The sequence below is a fragment of the Fistularia commersonii genome, chromosome 7 (assembly GCF_037954325.1).
Source record: "Fistularia commersonii isolate RoL2024-O1a breed Wild chromosome 7, RoL_Fcom_v1.0, whole genome shotgun sequence".
In the NCBI taxonomy this organism is placed as follows: Eukaryota; Metazoa; Chordata; class Actinopteri; order Syngnathiformes; family Fistulariidae; genus Fistularia; species Fistularia commersonii.
The window spans coordinates 10020364-10042648 of NC_141290.1; the positions used below are offsets into that span (position 1 = coordinate 10020364).

The 22285-nt window shown below is 47.4% G+C and overlaps 1 protein-coding gene across 1 annotated transcript in view; it reads right to left on the reverse strand.

The window, feature by feature from the left end:
• The window catches only part of ppp1r16b (protein phosphatase 1, regulatory subunit 16B), a 55081-nt gene extending 33018 nt beyond the window's left edge, over positions 1-22063 (reverse strand). The window contains exons 1-2 of the mRNA XM_086149735.1: positions 21779-22063; positions 199-603 (exon numbers count right to left, since the gene is read on the reverse strand). Of these exons, the coding sequence (XP_086005861.1) occupies positions 199-466 (268 nt within the window). The 5' untranslated portion in view covers positions 467-603; positions 21779-22063. The remainder of the gene's footprint in view (positions 1-198; positions 604-21778) is intronic.
• Between the last annotated feature and the right edge of the window lie 222 nt (positions 22064-22285).

Genomic DNA, 22285 nt, shown 5'->3' on the forward strand with positions numbered 1-22285 from the left:
GGCGGTTTAAGTGGCCGGGACCGGATAATTGTTTTCCTGACCTTGGCGTTCTGATTCCCGGCTCACGTAGTTGGAGGGGGAGGTGGTGAAATTAGGGTAATTATTCAAATGTGGCGTCCCGGAGCTTTGTACCGAGTTTGACTTTGAGCCCCGGCGTCGAGAGTAAATCGGTAAATTATTATTTTTTCTCCTCCTTACCTTCGTCGGGGTCATTCCTGGCCGATGCCTCCAGAAGCGCAACGCTGGCGGCGAACGACACGTGCCTCCTGAGGTCAGCCTGCTGCGGGTTGCCGCCGTGGCGCCCCTTCTTGTCCGCCTTGCGCTTCTTGTTCTGCATCTCCTTCTCGTAGACGGCCCATCGCTTCAGCTGCTGGGTGCGCCGCTTCTGGGCCGCCCGCAGCCTCTCCAGGCTGGGCACCTTGTCCAGCTGCTGCAGCTCCTGTATCAGCTCCAGGTGGTTGGCCATGGCGCCGGGTGGGGGAGATGTGAGAAGGGGCGGCGGCGGCGGCGGTGAAATCAGAGGGGGTGCGTTTCTAGCGAGGGTTGCACCTCCGGCGGCGGCCTCCTCTCGTCGGTCCCGTCGTCATTCTTTCGGCGAACGTCCTGCGGAAAATAAGTGAAATAAATAAAAATGCACTCTGGTGTAATGCCTCTGGTGGCCAGGTGGGGGCGCCAGAGAGCTCTGCTATGAATTTTATTTTTTTATTCAATAGAAATAAATAAAAAACCTCTGGCCTACTTTCAGAGACACAACCACGCGTTACTGCGAATTTTACATTTTTCCCCCAGGTCGTCGACTCCCCCTCGTTTACAGCACTTAACAAATATCCGACGGCTTTTTTTTTTTTTTTTTTTTTTTTTGGGCATTTTAAGCTGCTAAACTGCAGAGGGCGGTCTCATGAATCAGCTGTTTAAAAAAGTAGGTCACCAAAACTGGAGGGGGAACTGGAAACAAGCGGTTCCTGGGAGAGATTATAAAATAAGGACGGATGAGGCCAGAAACAAAACAGGGGTTTTGTTTGCTTCTTTCTTCTTGGGATTTCCATCTGCGGCGAATTTATCCAGCGCTTTGTTTGGTTTTTGAATGTCAATATAAACGCAAAGAACAAGACGCTGAAAATGGCACTTCAATCGGAAGGTTGGCGGTTCCATTCCCAGCTCCTCCTTTCTCAGTGTCTTAGTTGTCAACACGAGTGTTTGCCTGGATCTCAGACCAGCTGGATTGGTGTGTGAAGTTTTGTTTGTGTGAATTTCTATCCAAACCCTTCTCTCTCTCTCTTTCTATCCTGGCCGGTCGAGACAGAAGGCCGCCCGCATTGAGATTGGATCTGTCCGAGATCTGCACTGGTTAACCGCGAGGTTTTCCTAGCCAATGTTGCGAAGTACATATATGTAAATGATACATACATCGATATATGTATATAAATATAAATCTCAGCTGTAATTTAAGAGAATTCAAATCCAAAAGTAATTGGACAATTGACTCAGAAAGCTGTCATCAACCTGTCATCAATTAAGGAGTCAAAAATTCTGTTTATTCCAGGTGTTGCATTTGGAAGCTGTTGCTGTGAACACACAACATGCGGTCAAAGGAGCTCTCAAAGGAGGTGAAACAGACCATCCTTAAGATGAAAAAAGAAGAAATCCAATCAGAGAGATAGCAGAAATGTTAGAAGTGGCGAAATCAACAGTTTGGTACATTCTGAGGAAAAAAAAAAAAGAGTTTACTTGTGAGCTTGGGAACTCAAAAAGGCCAGGACGTCCATGGAAGACAACAGTGGTGGATGATGGCAGAATCCTATCCACGGTGAAGAAAAATCCCTTCACAACATCCACTCATGTGAAAAACACTACAGGAAGTAGGTGTATCAGGGTCTGAGTCTACCGTAAAGAGTAAATAAAGGACTCACCACAAGGTGCAAACCATTCATCAGCCTTAAAAATAGAAAGTCCAGAATTGACTTTGCCAAGAAACACCTGATGAAGCCAGCCCAGCTCTGGAACAGCATTCTTTGGACAGATGAGACTAAGATCAATCTGTACCAGAGTGATGGGAAGAAGAAAGTTTGGAGAAGAATTGGAACAGCTCATGATCCAAAGCACACCAGATCATGTGATGGCATGGGCATGCATGGCCTCCAATGGCACTGGCTCACTTGTGTTTATTAATGATGCGACAAAAAGACAGAAGCAGCAGGATGAATTCTGAAGTGTATCAGGAGATACTATCTGCTCAGATTCTGCCAAATGCAGCGAAGTTGATTGGCCGGCGCAAAGTACACATGGACAATGATCCAAAACATACTGCAAAAGCAACCCAGGAGGTTTTTTTTAAAGCAAAGAAGTGGAATATTCTGCGATGGGCGAGACAATCACCAGATCTCAACCCGATCAAGCGTGCATTTCACATACTCAAGATAAAACTTAAGGCAGAAAGACCCACAAACAAGCAACAACAGAAGACAGCTGCAGTAAAGGCCTGGCAAAGCATCGCAAAGGAGGAAACCCAGCGTTTGGTGACGTCCATGGGTTCCAGACTTCAGGCAGTCATTGCCTGCAAAGGATTCTCAACATAACATTGAAAAGTAACATTTTACTTTGGGTTATTTTTATCTGTCTAATTACTTTTGAACATGTCTAATCAAATAATTGTGTGCAACCCCTTGAATTTAACCTTAAAGTCTGAACTTCTATTCCGCTGTAGTTGTTTCATTTCAAATGTGGTGGCATGCAGAGCCCATGAAGAGTGTGTCACTGTTTTAACCATGCGAGTGTTTGACCCAGAATGAACACGAAGGGCCTGTTAGTTGTCTGCTTGGTTGCTTTGCAAGGTTTCCTCCTGGAGACGTGAGCGAACTTCTGCCCGTCTTCTCATCAAGGAGGAAAAATACAACCTCGAAACAAAAGAGACACAAAAGAGGCGTTGTACCGTAGTGTGTGTGTGTGTGTGTGTGTGTAATAATAATACACACACACACGGGAATAATAACTACATAATAAGGGAAGTGGAGATGTCAATGACGAAACAAACGAGTGATGATTTTACCCCATCGCAGGGCCGCCCGATGAAATATTGCATTATTCATGGCGTCCGCATCCAGTCAGACTGGTTTGGACTCGCCGCCGGTTGGACGGAAGCAGCAGCCAATGAGAGAAACCCCACACCGTGTGTTTGTGACTCCAGACGCTTTCCTGGATTTACATATATCAAGTATGACTTTGTTGCTGTGGAGAACACACACACACATTTCTCAATGTCTCTTTATGACGAGTGAGTGGGTGAGTGGTTAAATTATTCTATGACATCTGAATGACAGGGTAAATGGTTGTATACAAGTGAAAGAGGAAGTGAATGAATGAACGCCTGTTTATATTGTCCCGCCCCCAATATGGGAGAAAGTAGATGCTACCAGGTCAAACTTGTTGATCTCCGAAGTCCCTGAATCCTTCACGCTCTCCCCGCCTCATCTACAGCACGGAACCAAAAAACCGTGACGCCCACGCAACCCGTCGCCGACATCCCTCCCAAGAATCGTCTTTTTGATGGTCAGTGGCATTAGCTGGAATATGAAACCCAGGAGCCGCTGTTGATTGAATCAGGAGGATCATAGCAGAGGTAATGATGTTACACACACACACACGCACACCTCGCCGACCTGCAACGGAAGATCAAAACAAAGCTGATGACATAAACAGGCCCTCGGAAATTAATCCCCTGGACTGATTCCTCGGCGGGTTAGCCTGCGCCAAAAAAAAAAAAAAAAAAAAAGGAATATCACATGGCGTTGCGCTGACCGTCACTCTCGAGGAGCCTCATTGGCTCTCGCTGCGTTCACTGTCCTCGGGACAATTACAAGGTGTAACAAGGTAAGATTACAGCGAGGATTATCGCTTCCAGTGCTACAGTTTGTTTTTAGATTAAACGCTTCTGGCGGCGGAGCTTCTTTAGCGCCTAGCATTCTTTACGGTCTAATAAGGGGGGAAAATGAAATGGCTGGGTCAGAGAGATGCTAGCGGCGGCAGATAAGACACGTCAACAAGCAGCGTGAAAAGAGCGGTGAGCTGCAGTCTTGACAGGAAGCCAGCGCCTGCGCAAAGACAAACGCTCACACACACACACACACACACACACAGGCAGGAAATAATGACGGTTCTGCTGATGTTTCTGGGTCCGGCGCGGACGTGAATCCTGCTTTCTGCAACGTTAGAGGCCGGGTGAGAAAGTCAAACCGGCTCGGGGTATTTCCAGACGACGTGGGTCAACATCTCTTTCGTCATCTCAATCCTGGGAGGAGATTGTCTTTTCCCCGTGGGTTGGGGAGCCCCGCCGCAGCCGCAGGGCCCGCGCTGTGCAAAGATCAGAACAGGAAGCCGACACGGAAAAAAAAAAAAACGTGTCAAACAACAGGACGCTGCGGGCCGTCCCTGCAGCCGAGGCAGCAAATCACTGATTGACCTCAATCGGCTTCCAGGCTGCAGACAAGAACCCTTGCATGTCAGTTCTTTTCTCCCCAGCCCCCAAATGGCCACCGGCGCCATGACGACAAGGCATTTGGCGTAATCGGCAAAAAGGGAAGTGTGATATGGCGGGGGCAGCGGGTCAGATGAGTTCTTTAAACCCCGTCTACCAATCCCAGGTTGAGACTTTCCATAAGCTCAGTTTAAGAACCCTCAAACTTGATCTTCAATGTTCAGCTGTCAGTCACTTCAGCGGCCGAGCTTGCGGTAATTTTTTTTTTTCTTTTTTAATTCGGCAGTGCCACTGCCATCTGTCACGGTGTAAGACGGCCGCCCGACATTCACAGCTCACAATGAAGTCATCGCCCGCTTTCCCCTTCGAACAGGACCTCTCCCCAGAAACACACTTATTTCCTGATTCTTAAAAGGGACTCGCCCTATCGGAGCTTGATTCCTGGCACAACCTTCGGCTCGGCTGCCTGAGTGAAGCAGTAATGAAACAAATAAAAGAAGGAAATATTAAAAGGAAATGTCGGCGAGCTGCGGGCAGGTGGCAGAGACGCTGTCAAACGCCACCTATAATTTCTATGCAGATGATCATCTACTGTTCCTCTTCCAAGGTACCTAAAACTGTGTAATCCCTGCAGTCCTGCTTTCGATGTCGCATCCCTTTTAACTTGAAGTTTGAACGAGAAACTAAAGTAAATCAACAAAGACGAAGAGAACAGCGACAACCCAACACAGCAACGGATACATTCAGCAGAATAATGAGGTGTATGTGACATTTCACGGGAAAGACCCATTACGTAGATCGAATTTTGAGGCCATTCAGACTCACTTGACTCGAACTTCTGTAAAATGTATTCATTCATTCATTCTGTGTCCAGCCAATCCTGCAATCAGTTTCGTAGAGATGTTGTTGCCTATAATTGGGTGAAAGGCGGGGTTCACCCAGTCTATCACCAGGACCACATTTGAGACATACAACTATTGACCCTTTCAGCAAATTTGGGTCTCCAGTGAACTTCCTGCATGCCCTTGGACTGTGGAAGGAATGGAGAAAACCTGGAGGAAATCCCATGCAGACACAAGGAGAACATGGAGACTCCACACAGCCACTCAGAATCCAACCGGGTACCTCCTGGCTGTGAGGCGGTAGCTTTAGTTGCTGCGTCGCCTTGACTCAGAATATACAAACTCCACGACGCCCTCCTCATGGAGTGACTTGCAGACCCATCTGGAATCGTCAGATCTGATCTCTGGGGAGAGTTGGTGGAGCAGGGTGACCCTCCAACCAGGGGGGTTGGCGGTTCGATCCCTTTCAAGTGTCCTCGCTGAACTCCTAGTTGCCCCAGATGGCCTTGTGAGTGCGTCTGTTAATACTGTCTAGAATCAAGTGTGCCGGTGTCATCTATAGGTCCAGCTCCAGCCCTGGGTTGCTGGTGTGCTCAACATGGTGACGGTACAAAGAGATTGGGACATGTGCTGGTCTGTCGGGTGTTTCACATTTAGAACTAAGGGTTGAAAAGAGCATACCCACTGTGGAACAACACACTGAGTACTTTGTCAATAACATCTGCGAGGGCTGCATTAAACTCCTTATGCTGGGTCATTAGCTCTGTACGAAGCAGAAAATAATCCGGCATGACATATGTTGACTCTGAGATTTACGTCCCGGCCCTCCACAAAAAAACCCTACGCTGCCGTGCAGGAAGCTTGCGTCGCCTGCACTGGTTGAGGGTCAAGGTTGCCGTTCAATTATGACATACAGAATTTGGAACAAAGTGAAACCAAAGCGGAGAAGCTAAAGTTCTTCAGAAAGACAAGATGATAAAGCCGCTCAACCGATGTGCGACATCCAGCTCCTTAAATCACACGAAGAGCATTGGGAAGGGAAGACATGCGTGCAGTTACTCCGGCAGCTAAAAGTGAAACGCTTCATTTTTCATCTCAAGGAGAGGACGTTGGTTCGGGAAGGGGACGAAGTGAAATCGTCCTCCTCCAACTCGGCACAAGATAAGGAGATTGAGCATTTCCTTTCCTTTAACTGTCCAATTCCTAGCCCACATTCTGGGCCGGTAATTACCCATTAGCAGCGGACAAGTGTATTTCAGCAGGTTTAATCCAGATCCTCACTGATCCACAGGTCTCCTTTACACAAACAGGTTTGTGTTTGTTTTGGAGGGAACCTGCTTTGGGACTATCATTGGATTAAGTAATAGGAGTACCGTAATTTCCGGGCTATTGAGCGCACCTCAATATAAGCCACACCGGCTAGCCAATCGCTATCTTGGGCTTCCTCAAACCGTCAAAGTTGTCTTCATTTATCCCCGATGTGTCGAGGATAAATGTTTTAGCGGCAAACAAATGTGAAGCTTGTTAGCCATATATTAGCCGCATTGTTGTTTTAGTGAAAAAAGTCGCGGCTTATCGTCCGAAAATTACGGTATATGCCTTCAAGAGGTTGCTAATATGCTAAACTGGCTTTGGCTAGCAACAGTTGGCGCCCATGCCGCTAGAGCAGTTCTCCAAATCTAGTCTGGATGTCATTACTTGCTACACGCTTAGAGGGAACCCTGCCTGGGAGGATATTAAGTGTATAAAATATAGTACATAAATCAATATATAAATATAAATATGCTACGCCATTCATCAAATACTATTATGTTTTGTTTAAAAAAAAAAGCAGGAGAACTTATTTCTTTAAAAATTGCAATTTACAACACATTCTAATGTTTGGTTTGCTAGCGCCGAGCATGCTGGGCTGATGACATCAACAGATTGCACGTTGTTTACTTTGTCTCCCTGCTAGCGTTAACTTAGCCTCTCCGGAATACGCCAACGAGGCCACATTGTGCTGTTTTGGGTGCAATTTCCAGTCCGAGGGAAGCAAATGTACTGATGCTTCACGGCTTTCCATGGGACAAGAAGAGAAGAAAGGAGTTGGAAATTGCTTGTGGACGTACACAACTTCCAGAGGCCGCTTCCGTCCGGATGCAGCCGACCCGTGCTGCTGAAAGAGCTCACCGATGCTGCTAGTTTTAAACAGAGGCTAAAGCCAAATGCCGGGCCGACAGTTTTCTTTCACTAGCAGACAAGGGTTGAATGTTCTCCACCATCACGATCACGGAGGACCTAATAAAGTTATCACCATAATGCATAAAAACTCGCGACAGAGGATGATTCTGATAACTGACATTATTCGTGATGGCATTCATTTAATCACAGGTCACTAATACGCTTACCTTGAACATCTGAAGGTGAAACCGGTACCTTACAACAGACGCTCTGCCTCTCTCTCTGTTGGCATAGCAACACTCAACTCACTTTGACACTCATTCTGACTTAAGACTTAAACTAGCATATCTTGAAGTAAGATATGTGGAGAGATTTTATTACTGTTTTTTACATAGCCGGTCCAAATATCGGCCAAATAGAATGATAACTTCTTGCTAACCTAGGATCTTTGTGTTGCTAAAAGCAACGAGCAAACTTTATGGCTAAACTTCATTTAACGACAGAGTGAATGCTGCTTTTCTTTTTAAAACCATCAAACCATCTTCCGACACCTCATCCGTCAGCACACCTGCAATCTGCTGCACCAAACCCAACAACTTCTCCATCTCTTCATGGACAAGTCCACAACACGCTCACCTCACTCATGATTTTCTGTTATTTTATCCGGGCTACCCAATGTTTTTAAATGCCGCTTCACGCTCGGATCACAAAGCAAGTTATTGACCGAGCTACGAAAGCTCGGAAGTCGATGCAATCACTCTGAATAAGGAAAAGATGGGCGCAAACAAGATGCAGACGCAGAAACAGGTCTGAGGTGCTACCGCTACACTTTAAAAAGTTGAAGTGAAACTACCATCCTTCGATCTAATCGGTAGGCAGGCGTGTCAAATCCCATTAAACCGCAGATTTAGTTAAAATAACATGCACGTTGTTTATTGTTGCCCCTTCCAGACAGAGCGGGGGGGGGTTCTGTCTGTTCGCCGCAGCAGGAAGAGTTGCTGTCGCTTTGAGCGAACAGGCGTTTCTTTCGCAGACCAAAATATTTATTGTAAAGCTGCACGGCAGAGCGGAGCAGCAGGTGCTCGCCCACACACACACACACACACAGCTATTTTTAAAACACCTCCTTAAAGAACTGCCATCTCAAATCAATCGATATGTTGATACTACTACTACTACTATTACTACTTAGGTACCACTTATAGAAAGTTATGTATTATGTAGGACCTAAAATAATCGATGAACACATGAACGTGTTTCTCCGATCTTCTCAACCCCATTTTGGACGGCGTGCGAATGTCGGCCGATGGCACGGCGTCCGTGGCCCACGCAGGAAGACGAAAGCGGCGAGGCGGCGCGCCGCGCCTGCACGGAGACAGCGCCGGCAGTGTTGCACACACAATGGCCCAGTGTGTGTGTGTGAGCGCATGTGTGTCTACATGTGACTTTATCTAGATGTCCGTTATCACGAGAGTCCTGCAAACAGTGTGACGTTGTGAGAAAGTGTGTGTGCCTCGACCGGGGGGCGCGGGGGGGGGGGGGGGGGGGGCACCACCAATCGCTGCCGCCGCTCCCCATGTCGGCCCCCGAGTCCCACAAACCCCGTGTTCCAGGTCACTGCTTCTGTCTCCAGGACCTCCTAATTCATCTAATTACCTCCTAATCCCCGAGGTGCGTCGGGCCGATGAAGGAGCGTGTTGAAGCCACTCAACCGCAAAGGCACACCTGTCGGACGCCGGTGATTGATTGACGGTCGCTGATGCTAACCGAGGTAGCTGGGGATACAAAGACGTCAAGCTGGGGGCCGTGGTCCCGGGACCCGTGTTCGGAGATGAGTTATGTAACTCCTCGTTCTGGAGAACTCCTGGATCCGGCGCTAGGCAACCCAGCAAGCCCATTGTTTGACTAATTGACTAATTCATTCATTATCTACGACACATATCCTGCTGTCACAGTGGCGAGGGGGTGGCGGCGGTGTTGGAAACGATCCCAGCTGTCATTGGTCGAGAGGCGGGGTTAAACATGGGTCGATGGCAGGGCCACGTATAAAGAAATAAAACCATTCACCCTCTCATTCATGGGGCCGAACAAATTAATTTCCCCATTGGGATTAATAAAGGATAAATAATTATCATTAACCATTCATTTATTCACACATCATTCACCCTTGACCAGTTGCCAGTCGATCACAGGGCAACATATAAAGACATACAACTTTTCGCCCTCTCATTCATGTCATATAGAGACATATAACCAAATTACTCTCAAATTATATACAAACATTCACCCTCGCATTCACACCATGTAGAAATACAACCATTCACGTCATTTGTCCCCATCATTCTTAGTGCCTATAAGCAGTTCTAAATACCGCTCGATTTTTCGGTCAATGCACAAAAGGGACCGTCTGCGAGGCCCTGAGTCCGAGGCCGTGTTCATGCATTCACGCCGCTTCTTCCTGGCGAAGATTTAAAAGGATAAAACGGTGGCGCGAGCCGCGAGCGGACAGTTCCAAGGCCGCTTGGAAGTCCTGAGCGACCGAGAGCTCATTAAAAAAAGGCGAGACGGGCGGCTCGGAAGGCAAGGAGGCCGAAGAGAGACTTTGCAGGAGCACGTCCGAAAGCAAAACAAATAAACATTTGGAAAATGAAAAAGCGCAAAGGAAAACCGCCAGCGAGTCAAGCAGCTTATTATCCCGGAGTATCCGTTAAATTTAGAACGAGCTCCGCCCATGGCCGCTCGTTACCGAGACAAAAGGTTACCGACGCAGGAAGAACTCAGTAGTCGGACATCTGCCACTTTTAAATACCGGCTCCACCTCTCACACTGCAGCGCAAAAACTCCTCGGAAATATTTCTCTGTTTGAACCCGACACAGCTGTTAAATCCATAATAAATAATATTTGTCATGTGTGAATCCACAGATTTTGCTAACGGTAGTGTTGGGCGGGTTCCCGCTGCGCCATCTCGCCTCGCATTTGTCGCTTGGCTCGCCAATTTTTTTTTTTTATGCGCGTGTTAGTCCCCGGGGGGGGCTCTATTTTTTTTTTTAAACAACGGATATTTTCAACAGAGAGATGATGCATGTTTTTTTTTCCTGCCTTTCTGCGAGTCGTCTCATTAGCTCTGCGGCAGGGGAGCGTCGCCTCCGCCAGGGATGGGAAGGATGAAGGTGGATGGATCGGAAACCGTGGCTTTCATACGAAAAATCTTTCATTACGGTTAAGTTTTTTTTTTCTTTCCAGAGAACTCCAGGCTGCCAGCTAGGCCAGAACCCCGTTATATTAAAAAAAAACAAAAAACAAACAAACACCCAAATCTTAACCCCAACCGTAACGTACGTGACAAGAAACATGTCAGGGGACGACAAAGCTTGTTTTTTGTTTGTTTTTTTAAGTACGGTTACGCAACAGTTATGCTTTTCCAGAAAATAATGGGATTATATTCCAGCGAAAATGCATAAAGAATGATTCATTAAATGCACCAAAAAATAATGAAAATGAATGTAGAGACATGCTGCAAAGTTATTGCCGGTACATTTAGTAGCATGAATTTGATGCTGGACAGAACGTCGGTCAATCAAATCCAGCTGAACCTTAGCTTAGGAGTTGAATTGGCTCCGTGACCGAGCTCATAACTCTATTTACTCGCATATCAAATTCAATTTCCCCACTGAAATGAATTAAAACGCTAGTGATCCACTCCAGCGACGCAATTTTTAAATAAGAAAAATGTACTTTATCAATAACAAATAATGTATGAAAGATAAAAACACATAATACAAGATAACGTAAAGAAATAAACCATTTTTATAGTGTATTAACCTTGAAGATGGGAAGAAGTTTTCACTTGGTGCTCCATCGCATAACTTAGCTTAATGGCTGCACACTTGATGCTACTTTTCTACATTTTATGTAGGAGCGCCACTCCTCTTTTTAAAACCATCAAACTGGTTAAAACCTGGTTAAAAACTGGTTAAAACCATCAAATACCCGTAAACGCCTATTGCCTCCTCAGAGATGATGCTCTCCATTACGGCTTCTCACCAACAACAACTTCTCCATCTCTTCATGGACGAGTCCAAAACATCTCCTTCGTGCTTTTTCATGATTTTTCCCCCGAGCTACCTCTTGGCGGGCGCAAATCCAACTGTGTTTAAACGCCACGTCACGGCCACGTCGGCTTCAAACGCTCATCCTGCTCGCTCCTAACTCAGATCTGGGCTCAAATCACAAAACATGAGCAGAGACGAGCAAAGGAATTTTCATTTGGTACTCTATCCATTACCTTCACTTACCGGCTACACACTATAATATGATGCTAAATTTAACTAGCACACTTTGCTATAGTTTACGGCTTAACTTAATTTTGCAACAAAGTGAAGCAGCTCCTCTTTGAACGTCTCTTCCGACGGCTCATCCGTGGATGTTCCCACCGTCTGCTGCACCAAATCCCTGTAAACGTCTACTGCCTTCTCACCGACGATACTCTCTCTCTCGCAGTTTCTCAACAACAACAACAACTTTTGCATCTCTTCACAAATGTGTCCACAACAAGCGTGCTTCGATGGTGCTCTTCCTGATTTTCTCTGAGCTAGCTCGTGCCAGGGGCGCGTCCCACTGTTTTTTAACGCCACTTCACGGACGGCGGCGGTCACGTTGGTGTCAAACTCAGATCACAAATCACAAAGTCCAAAAATCATCCACTGAGCGACGGCTCATAAGTCCATGCTCTTGTAAATCAAGATGCCACTGAATTTGTTTGTCTGTAGCTTCTTTAGCAAAATTGCGCTCAAAATATAAAAAAGTTTATTTTACTTTCTCTCATCCGAGTTAATCCGAAGAAGCCGAAATGTGTGAAAATCTGCCCGATCTTGCAACGCCAGAGCGCCGAGGGTGAAACGGTTTTATACTCCACGGCGCTTTCAGATGAAAAAAAAACGTCACGTTTACGGTCAGCGTTTAAGCATCCGACACCACAAAACCATTTTCCCGTGTTTGCCGTTCCGTTAAAGGGGGCGGAGGGGGGGCTGCGAGGATCTTCAGCTCGCCTGGCAGCACGAAAATAAAGGGAGAAAGCATCTCAGCGAGAGGACGGGGGGGACGGGGGGGCGCAGCTGCTGCTGCATGTAAACAGATAAACAGGAGGAACAGCGGCACACAAACACACACACACACACACACACACACACATGGATGAAAGACTCAGATCCACCGACCTAAAAGACGAGGGCCGTAATGGATGTTCAGGGTGAAATGAGGCCGGCAGGTGCGGCTTCGTTCAGGATGGAGACGGCATTCCTGGAGAACCCAGCAAGACCCAAAGCCGCCGGCAAACGTCACAAAAAAAAAAGGAAATGCGTTTTAGCATTCTGTTCACCAAGAGATTTCCCAGACCTCGGAACGTCGGAGCACGCCTGACCCCAGATTACCCGGAAAACCGTGAGCCGGGGTAGGGATTTAGAAAGCTCTCGACACATAACTCTTAAGCTCCTTGTTTGTCTTTGCTCATGGAGACCGGAGCTTCTTGTTGGGAACAAACGATCCAAAAATGATGTCGGCGGACCAACACCTTCCGTACAAGCTGTTTGCAAGAGGGACGTGACGAACCCGGGCGGCGTCATCAAGTCATTCAATCGTCCATTTAAGCATCCACAGAGCTCCTTCACGGACGGTCAGGGACAAGAACCTACAACAGGCGTTGGGATTTAACCTGCGTCCGTCAATCACAGGGACATTGTGAATCTTCTGTCATGTCGCAGGTCAGCAGCCTCGCCGCCGACCCTCCACGCAATCGCCCTGCACTCTTGTTAAGATCAGTATTCCAGTGAGATGGTGAGGGTGTTTTTTTTTCCGGTGGCGGCAATCCTGTCAGGCAAAACTCTGAGCCTCATTTCTCCGCAATGGTCTGTGATTGATTGAGCGGACGGGAGCGTGTGTGTGTGTGTGTGGGGGGGGGGGGGGGGGGGGGGGGGCTGCATCCCTATGCTGTGAATGTTGTGTGATGTTGCCACCGCACGTTTTGGTCTTCAGCCCTGCCAGACACAACTGCAATAAATAAACTCTTAACGCCCTGTAGCTGCTGATGTCTTGTCTTGGAGACTTTCTTCTAAAAAAAAAAAAAAAAAAAAAAAAGACATCCGAAGGAGGTGCATTCTGTGTTTTGTTTGAAAATATATTTTCCATGTCACTGCTTAGATCCTGCAAGTCCATCACCACCACCACCCCCCCCCCCAACCCATGGGAGGACATTTGTATTCTGCCCAGATCAGGCGTCCTAGTTGGAGCCGGTGGAGGAAATGTGTCCCCTTCATTCGAAGCAGTCGGGTCAACTGGATTCTGGGTCGCCGTGTCCCCTGTCAGAATTTACCCAGTTGGTGGAGACACATGTGCCAATTTTGCAAAAAGTTGCTAGCTGGAGAGCCAGCTGAGGAGCTAACGATGGAGCTAACTTAGTTAGCGCTCCTGAGCCTCCGATCAGCGTTGGCTGACATCCCCGTATCTCTCTGGGTTAGTTCCCAAAAGTGGAGATCGGGCAAATCTGTCCCCGCTGATCCCGCAAAGCCAACTCAACCAGAACCCTAATCGCCGCCACGCACTTACAGCATCAACAAACAAAGATGTCCGCTGCAGCTGCCGGCGGCAAAACGGCGTCCTACAGCTGATTTGTGGCCTTCATAAACAATCGGAGCACCGACAGGAAGCCACGTCTGTTTGCAAGCAGGAGGGAAATACATCGCAACGCCCAATGCCTCGTCACAGCGTCACCGGTCGGGTTATTGTTGCGATGGAATGGGAGGTGCTCCGCCACAGCCATACCTTAGGATATCCCAGGTGTGCACGAGTCAACGGCAGGTCACCGGCAGGAGATTACTCAGTAGACAGTTGGCAAACTGAAGGGACTTAAAGCACTCTCACTGCCCGCACTCTAATCTCCTTGTTGTCTTCACACGTGCTGACTGATGGCGTGCGGCGAAACCCCAAACGGGTTGAGAACGTTGGGTTCGATCACAACGCTGCCGCCGAACTCTCGCTCATGTAATGTGCATTCATTTATTCATGTACTTTCACTTCTGGTCCAAAAATATATATTTATACGACCATCTGCTTGCACCCCTTAAATAGAGGATTCTGTGTGTGTGTGTGTGTGTGTGTGTGTGCACGCGCACACTGAAGCTGAAGGTCACGCCTCACAACTGTCCTTTCACCGAATGTTCCTAAAAAAGGAGGCGAATCTGAGCATGTTTTTTGGAGCCCAAGAAGACGGGCTATGGCAGCTAGAAGGTTCTCCGTGTTCTTCAGCCTGGGTTCCGCGGGTTCTCCGATTTCCTCCCACAGTCAAAAACAATCACCGGGTTCATTAACGCCCGCAGGTGTGGAGGAGACACTGAAGGGCTGGATGTCTCTCAAAATGAACACGTGATTGACAGGTGAGCCTGTGATTGACAGGTGAGCCGATGATTGACAGGTGGCGCATCTGGGTGTTAAGCTCGGCCTCTGGGGAAGTCGATGGCATTGCAGGGTATATCAAACATCGGCTGCCTTCGTGCACGTTTTGTGCACGGCTACATTTGGCGATACGTAATCGCTGCCCATGTGACCTGTACCATTAATGGTATCTCTATAAATAGCATCACCTGCAGTCATAAAACCACTTCACTTGTTATGTGTCTGTGTGTGTGTTTGTGTGTGTGTGTGTGTTCCGAGGTGAGTAGGAAGGTCACCTACATGTTTTGAATTCTTGCGGAGACGCTGCTGGATCGTACCACCAGGGGTCAAACACCCCCTCCGGGTATTAAAGCTATGATTTGAACCACTGACCCCCCTCTCCTCCCCCAGATGGTTGGTCCGGCGGCGTCCCGGGTTCTTCGGGTTTTAAGAAGCTTAAGTCTTGTTTTCAAAGATGAAGTCATCTGTTATACTGTCTTCCGCTCCATTAGGCCGGCGGTCTTCTCCTCTTGAGCCCGGTCTAACCTGCCAACTCATTAAAACTGCCTGAGTTTACGGATTTCCAGAGAATTCCACAGACTTGCCCCGACATCTGAGAGGAAGTCGCGCTCTCTCACCGGCTTTTTCCCGCGCAACTCGACCAATCTCACCCCTTGGGGGGGTGTGGTCACCTGCTGCCACGCCCACCTGCGCCGGGGTTTATTTTAGTCAAACCTAACTGTTTAACGCAACCTCCATTTCAGTCGTCCAAATCGACGTCCCGCTGAGTGCCCTTGCCTCCCCCCATGAAAAAAACATCCCTTTAGCCAAATTGATGAACTGTATTTATGTCAACCAGGATGTTCTGTACAGGCCGGCACCAGGCGTTCTTTGTAATCCAGTATCAGGAGGGCCTGGGTTTGGGGAGGCAAACAACCCTAGTTTGCAATAATTACGAAAGCAAAGTCGGAAAAAAAAAAACGGATGAAAACTCCAGAGCACATTTCACAACCGAGGCGTCCGAGAGCGTTCACAGCTCACAGGTCATCTGCAATGTTCCCTCTCAGCTGCGCAACTGAACACAAGAAAACCTATCCAGCGCAATGAGCGCACTGCAAATGAATTTTATATATAAAATTTTTTTGTATTTTTCATTTCGCCTTGCCAGGTGTCCAGCCAATCATACGATACGATGCAATTACGCTACTCAGCCAATCACGGCATTGACAGTGCTTGCGCACGTGCTCTGCCCATACACGCTATATAACAATAATAACAGTGTGATGCTAATGTGATGCTAATGCTAACCCTTTATCATGGCGAAACGAGCAGCAGTGAATGTGATACGTCCACTCACCAAACCAAAGCAAAAAAGAAGAGCAGTTCTTTTAAGTAGGAATGGCTGTTGGAGTTTGTGCAGATAGAAGAACAAGCGGTGAAACTGGGTGACATCTTTTTCTTTTTCATATGAGAAAGGTCTGCTCTGAGAAACATGCAGCAAAGCTAAAGTAGTAATTTGATTCTTGTAATAAGCCATGAAACTTGCTATGATCCCAGGTGTTATACTGGTGTGTTGTCACATCGTGCACGTTGCTCACAGTGGTGCTGGTGATGCCCAGACATATGAAAAATTAGAGGGAACATCGATCATCGGCATAGCGGCTCACTTATGCTCAGGCTACGTACGGAAACGGGTATATATGTTTCCGACACCATCAAATGTCACTGGCCATGTACTTCCCATGCGTGCTTTACGTCGCCATGGTCACCAAGCGATACACTACTCGGGGGCAGCGCAGAGTTCAGCTCACTTCCGAGTTCCTTTTCAGACAATAACAAACGTTAGCGGAAACGCTGCTGATAATGTAGGTTCTAACGAAGAGACGGGGCAGCGTACAGGGAATATTTCTCCCCGGTTGTACCGTGACACCGCCACCCTACGACTTCCAGTGTTACTGCTCCGTTTGCCACATCAAGCTCCTGGAAAAAGTAGATTACACAAAGGACCCCATCTGTATGCGGATTTTAATAAATACCGCTGGATCGGCACTGCTGCGAACGAATCCGCTCGCTCAACAATCGTTGGCTTTACCCTCGAGTTGCTCCGAAGTCAAGCAGCGCTGGTGGGACCTGGTCTAGACACGGACATCTTTAATACATGCGGCCTCGTCTGGAAAAGAGGAGCTTTCAGACGGAGCGCAAGCTCAGTCATAAATCATTTGAAAGATGCAGCTGTTGACTTACTACTCCTGTAATGGTATTGGATGTGTGTGTGTGTGTGTGTGGAGGGGGGGTCATTGACCTTAATATTTGAAATTCCTTAAATTCCTTTTTCTGGATGCAAACAAAAGACAGATTGTGCCGCCACGAGGCTCATCCATTGAGAAAACAAATAAAACCCAAAAACCTCTGAAATCAATCAGCGGTTCGTTCATCTTTTTTCGTCGATCCCGGCTCAAACGCACACGCCGCTGCATTCGGGGCACGCCGCGGAATACGGGGTTTCACTACCATCAGTGGGTCAATCAATGAAAAAAAAAGGGAAAAAAAAAGGAAGGACCTGGCAAAGAGAACAGCTCCTGGGGCTGAAAACAAAACGCAAAAAACGCACGCGTAAACAAGGCTGGACTCCGGCTTCAGCGACGCCAGACACAAGTCAGCTTCTTACCAACCGGCGGAGAAGGCGAAGGGTAACCGGGACTTCAAATGACCATTTAAATGAAATGAAATATTAGAAATAAAAAGCCGTCCTGATAGGAGGGTCATTCAGAGGTCATATAAGTTATGTATTTTGGTATCAGTCATTCATTCATTATCGATACTGCTAATCCTGCACTCTGGGTCGCAGGGGCTGACTCTCATTGGTCGGAGGACGGGTTTCACTCTGGAAAGGTCACCGGTCCCTCATCGGGCCCCAATTAGACACACAACCATTCATCCTCAAATTCACAAATGAGACGCCACACAGAATAAAAACCAAGGCCATTCTTGCTGTGAGGCCGAAGTGCGCTAAAGCGCCGGCAGTGTTTTGGTAGCCTGTGTCACCAAAGGGCGCCTCAAGCGGCAGGTAGAGTCCAAAGATCGGGCTCCAGGGATGGGACGTCCAAACGGGGACGAGTCACTCCCTGGTCCCCGTCCACGTCCCCAGAGATCCTCCTTGTCCCCTCGCGCATATTGGCGATCAGCCTGAGCCGGGCTTAGCGTAACATGCCGCTAGCTCTTTCTAGGGGCTTACGGCTTAAGGCGCCGGCAGAAAAACCTGGTCCGTGTCCTGCCCGGGAGGCTCCCCACCCCTACCCCACCCACGAACGCCAAATTCACAACCCCGTTGCATTTGGGTCGGCGGGGCACAGATGGCAGTCGGTACAGAAGATTCAAAAGAACGAAATATATTTTGTGCCATGTGATTTAAAAAAAAAAAAGCTTAAAGCTCCAAGTCATCTTTTCACTGGATGAATAAATCCGTGACGCTTTGTATGCTTTCCACAACAATGTGAGGGGAAAAAAAAGAAATTTACAATGCTGCCCCCCCTCCTCTCAGGCAAACGCCTTCCTGAGCACAGAGAACTAGCCAGAAACTATGGGATCACTTCCTGTTCACAGCACCTCCTGCACTCTGACTGCAGTGGGAGGGACAGTATCGGTGAACTCAGTGTCAGCTCAGGATAGCATAGCAACATGCATGTATATACATATATTTATATATAGGTAATACTTCTGCATAAGAAATATATTGTTATATATGTTACGCATATGTCATCTTGGAAAGTCTGGTACAAGTAAAGCTTCTGGTGCACTGGTGATACTCTTAATACTCCTAGTTTCATCATATCTGCATGAATAATTTGCAAAAAAATTTACTTTTAAATTCATAATTTCATTTCACAATTAAATTTCTAAAAAAATTATATATATGTATATATATATATGGTGTAATGATAAATGCATCTTCAACTTTCACACCTTGCAGTTTGACAGATGCATTCAATCCATATATGTACAATTTATTTATGTATTCATTTTTAATTTAAAAATGTATCTTAATTCCACTGCACCACCAACCCCTATATATATTTATTATGTTTCCTTTTATTTTTTAATTCATAAAAATGCAATTTATTTATTTAATCATTTTTATTTTATTAACATTTTTATCTTGTTTCCACCGCACCACAAACCCCTATATTTTTTTTTCATGTTTCTATTTATTTTTTAATCCATATATATGTAATTTATTTATTTATTCATTTTTATTTCATTACATATCTTATGTTGTTTCCACCACACCACCAACCCCTATATACATATATATAATTTTTTTTTTTTTTTTTTATATTCTAACCAGTGTACCAAGAAATTTTCCATTGGGTTTCTCAGGCTTCTGTCTCCAGAAATGAAAGTGACAATTTAAAATCATCTGCAATGTCCTGAGAGAATTCATCTAGAGCATCCCATGAGGGAGCGGATCCTCGTTTGCAGAGGGTGTTCGGCGAGGGCCCGGAAAGCCGGCGTGGAGGCCGGGGAGGGCATCTGAGAGGCCGCGGCGGGCGGGCGCCCTGAGATCTGCCTGCCTGAGGTGTCAGATTAGCGGATGGTGCTAACAGTAATCAGAACGCTGATCTGGCGTAATCGCTCACCGATAGCGGGCGCGACGCGGCGGCGTCAGGCGACAGACGGCTGGCTCGGCAGGGGAGGGGGTGTCGAGGAGCAGACTGAAGAAAGAGACCGCAAGAAAAAGAAACCAGTCTATTGCGAAGAGGGTGTGTTGAGTGTGTCGGCGTCAAATCCGAGTCGTATTAAGAGGCTGGAAGTATAACGCGCTTCTCTGATTGCACCCCCCGGGCTGCTTGTTTTCAATATTTTATAAGCAACAGGCAAAAATTACCGTGTCAGAATAATTAAACATCAGTCGGGGTGCGGAGCTACAGAGGCCGCAGGATGGCGGCGGAGGAAGAGCAGCGGGGCTCCTCGGGTAGATCAAGAGGCGGCTCAGTCAGACTCTCAGACGGAGGAATCGCACTCTGTCATCTCAGCCGGGCGATTCTCCCCGGGAAGCACGGGGGGTTGAGAGCGTCGAAATGCCACCGCGGTTCCTCCCGAGGTTCTCCGTTTCCGTCTCTTGGAAGGAATCTTTACAGACTGCAAAAGACGGCCGACAGAAAGAACCCGGCTCGCCGTTTTTCCCTCCAGAACGCCAATTTGGAAGTGAGAAGCTCCGCGTCGGGGCGTCTGAAAGGTTTCAACCCCCGGTCCGGTTCTTCGCAGGGCGTCTTGAGCGAACACACAACATGGTGCAAAGATGCTATTCTGACACAGCCAATGGCAGCAGACACCATAGACGGAGGCGGGGCTTAACCCAGATGGGTCACCTGTCAATCACAGAGTCCATGCAACCATTCTGGGGCACACTAAGACTATCTGGTGAACCTGATGAGTGTTTTTGGGTTGCAGGAGGAAGACAGAGAGCTTGGAACTCAAACACACACACACACACACACACACACACACTTCACATTCACTCTGCGACCGACTTTTTCCGGATGAGAGTGACCACTGGGGCCTCAGCCAGCTGTGTGAAGGCGACACGTAAACACATCACTACCAGGCTGCAAACACGAGTGTGTGAACAACACATAACACACACATATTACAGTAACGGTGTCAGTGTGTGATGCTGATCCGTGTGTCTGTTGTGTAATTGTGTGACATCAGTGTTCGTTGTTACAGTGTGTTTTCAATAAGTGGCGTTAGCTAACTTGCGCTGGATGACGCATTAAATGTCACCGCTACGTCTGCAGGAGCTCTGATATTGGTTAAGTGACGTCTCATGTCAAGCTCAGCCGTGCACGTCACATGACTGACAGTACTGGTTTCAGACATTCTCAAATTGGAGAAATTACATAATCAATTAATCAATTCAGTTATTCATTAACTCAACCGCTTATCCAGCACTCAGAGTTCTGCTGGGGCTAACCTCTGAGTGTGACATCCTATGAATTAATTTAAAAAAAAATTAAAAAAAACAGCACTGAATCATTTGCACTTTAAAATATATATTTATAATATGAGAGAATATATCACGGCAGCCATGACTATCATTCATCAGGGTTTTTTTTTTTAAGATTATCATAAAATGACTATTTTAATTCCATAAAAACAAATGTAATCAGCGTCTTAGTTTCTTCATTTATGTATTATTTTCTGATACTTTACACCCCCGCGGATTGAGCGGATACCGGTTGATCACCAGATGTCGGTGCGTTCTGGCGCCCCTGGCGGCGGCTGGCGGAATTGCAAGCGGAGGGTGGGCTCGGTTAAAAAGTTACTAAAAAGTACATTAAAAAAAAAAAAAAAAAAGAAATGATTGAATTCGAAAGAAAACTTCGGATTACTGTTTTTTTTTATTTAACGAAATTAAAAAAAATGAAAGAAAAACAGGGGAGAGGGAGAAGGAGCCTCCCGGTGCGCCGAATTAACGGACGCAAGCGTTACCGGAAGCGGAGGTTCAAATAAATCAAACACGCGATTAGATAAATAGATATAAACGAGCCGTTACGTAGCAGCGGTGACATCCCCGGGAGGATGTGTGTGTGTGTGTGTGTGTGTGTGTGTGTATTGGGGGGGGGGGGGGATTCAGCCGAAACCCACGCCGCGGAGGTTGGAGGTGCGTGGGGGGAAGGTGGGGTGACGATCCGTGACCCGGATCAGGCAGCGAAGTCCGAATAACTGGCTGCAACCCGGGGACCGGAACCGAGTGTCGGACCCCCCCCCCCTTCCTCTTCCTCCTGTTCCTCCGCAGAAACAGCAAAAATCCCCCTCTTCCCACTCGAGTTTTTCTCCCCCCTCCCGAAGCCCCGCGTGGAGACGGCTCCTCACCTCCGTGCGGGTCCAGATGTCCACGCAGGGCCGGGTGGCGGAGGTGGAGATCTCCGTGGAGGGCTCCAGAGTTGTCCCGTTAGCTCAGCAGACACCGCGGTCGGCTCCGGTGTGTATTTGCGTGTGTGTGTGTGTGTGTGTGTGTGTGTGTGTGTGCGTCTGCAGAGCCGCTCTCCTCCTCTCTCTCTCTCTCTCTCTCTCTCTCCACCAAGTCACTCCTTGAGGGCGGGGCCGTGGAGGAGGGGGTGTATGCGGGCCCGGTGTGTCGCAGGGCCGTGCACGCACGGAGGGGCCGCCGGGGGCCCTGGAGCGCCCGTGTTGTATTTTAATGCAATACCATGTGTGACCGCTAGGGGGCGTTGTTTTCAATGCCAGATTACAACATATGTATCACCACAAGATGAAGATGTTTATTTGTTTTTTTTTATTTTTTATTTTTTATTTTACATTAGCCCAGGCGTGGGCAATTATTTTGGTCGGTGGGACACATTTCTTTTTTAACTGTTG